Genomic DNA, 1527 nt, shown 5'->3' on the forward strand with positions numbered 1-1527 from the left:
CCAGGGGCTGGGCTGGGCGGGGCGAGAGGCAGGGCTTCACCCCCACTAGCTGCGGTGGAGGTCCAGCTCCGCATCTCTGAGACCAGCGTTTCCGACCCGGCCTGGAACAGGGGAGACTGGACCCGACCGAACTGGAGGAAGGGACCAAACCTCGGTGAACTCTGCGACCCTCTCCCGAACACTCCTTCTCGCTGCTGCCGGCGGTTCCAGCCTGCAAACTCAGACGGGGCTGCCTGGATCCAGTCCCCAGCAGGAGAACCGACCTGGGGAAAAAGCGGAGGCACCCAAAGGGCAGGAGCAGTGCCGCCTGGAAACTCTTTGTGATTCCAAGGACACCCTTTTCTCCACCTGCTCCTCCTCCTCTGACTCGGAACCTGAAGGCTTTTTCTTAGGCGAGCGCCTTCCCCTGTCCTGGAAAATCCCCGGAAGCCTCCAAGCAGAGGACAGCAACGCCTCTAAGAAGCACTGCACCATGTGCTAGTGGCGCAGCTCAGAGAGGGGGTGTGAGTGGGAGGAAAGGGGTCTGTAAAGCGGGAGAACAAGGCTAGCCTCCCCTAACAATCCTAGACTGAGACGCAGTCAGGCGCACGCCCGCGAGAGGCGGCGAGGTGACAAGTTTGGAGTGCGCCCCCTTCAGCACAGCGCGTTAGGACTTTTGGTGGAGACTTTCTTGGCAAAACCCATTCCCCAAAGCTACGCTTCCCCTGCTGAGATAGCCCCTACCCCCACCTCCACAGGCTGGGACAGCCCCGTCCCCACCATCCTCCTCCCGAGCCAATTAAATGATCACAGCACGCGTGACGGTTACCGGCTGGAGAGCCGGAGGTGGGACCGGGAGCAGGGCACCGTAGAGCCGGGCCGCGCTCCTCCCCTCCTAGAGTTCGTGGACGCGCAGCAGGGGGCCGTCCCTCTTCCGGATGTCGGACTAAGCGAACAGCGCTCCCCTGCGGGTTGGTGCAGCCGGAAGTGCCAAACCGGAGGTGCGTCATTCACCCGCGACGCTGATACGGTTCCTCCACCGCGGCCCATGCGAAGGTTCCTACTATGGCTTCCAGCGGGGTCCCGGTGAGTGCTGCTGGCTCGGCTAATGAAACCCCCGAAATACCGGACAACGTGGGAGATTGGCTTCGGGGCGTCTACCGCTTTGCCACAGATAGGAATGACTTCCGGAGGTAACCGAGCCCAAGAACTTGGTCCTTCTCTGGCCCTTACGTCGGTATTCCCCTTTCTCGCGAGGCTGGCGCCTCAGGGTTTTTTGTTTTTGTTTTTTTGGGTTTTTTTTGTTTTTTTTTGAGACGGAGTCTCGCTCTGTCGCCCAGGCTGGAGTGCAGTGGCGCGATCTCCGCTCACTGCAAGTTCCGCCGCCTCCTAGGTAACGCCATTCTCCTGCCTCAGCCTTCCTAGAAGCTGGGACTACAGGCGCCCGCCACCACGCCCGGCTAATTTTTTTGTATTTTTAGTAGAGACGGGGTTTCACCGTGTTCGCCAGGATGGTCTCGATCTCCTGACCTCGTGATCCGCCCGCCT

General features: G+C 60.7%; 1 protein-coding gene across 2 annotated transcripts in view; it reads left to right on the forward strand.

The window, feature by feature from the left end:
• The window catches only part of PRICKLE4 (prickle homolog 4 (Drosophila)), a 10417-nt gene extending 9153 nt beyond the window's left edge, over positions 1-1264 (forward strand). For both annotated transcript variants that reach the window (XM_011986687.1, XM_011986688.1), the window contains exon 8: positions 111-1264. In XM_011986687.1, the coding sequence (XP_011842077.1) occupies positions 111-481 (371 nt within the window). In that variant the 3' untranslated portion in view covers positions 482-1264. The remainder of the gene's footprint in view (positions 1-110) is intronic.
• The last annotated feature ends 263 nt before the right edge of the window (positions 1265-1527 follow it).

The sequence above is a fragment of the Mandrillus leucophaeus genome, unplaced genomic scaffold (genome assembly GCF_000951045.1).
Source record: "Mandrillus leucophaeus isolate KB7577 unplaced genomic scaffold, Mleu.le_1.0 Scaffold3, whole genome shotgun sequence".
Classification (NCBI taxonomy): domain Eukaryota; kingdom Metazoa; phylum Chordata; class Mammalia; order Primates; family Cercopithecidae; genus Mandrillus; species Mandrillus leucophaeus.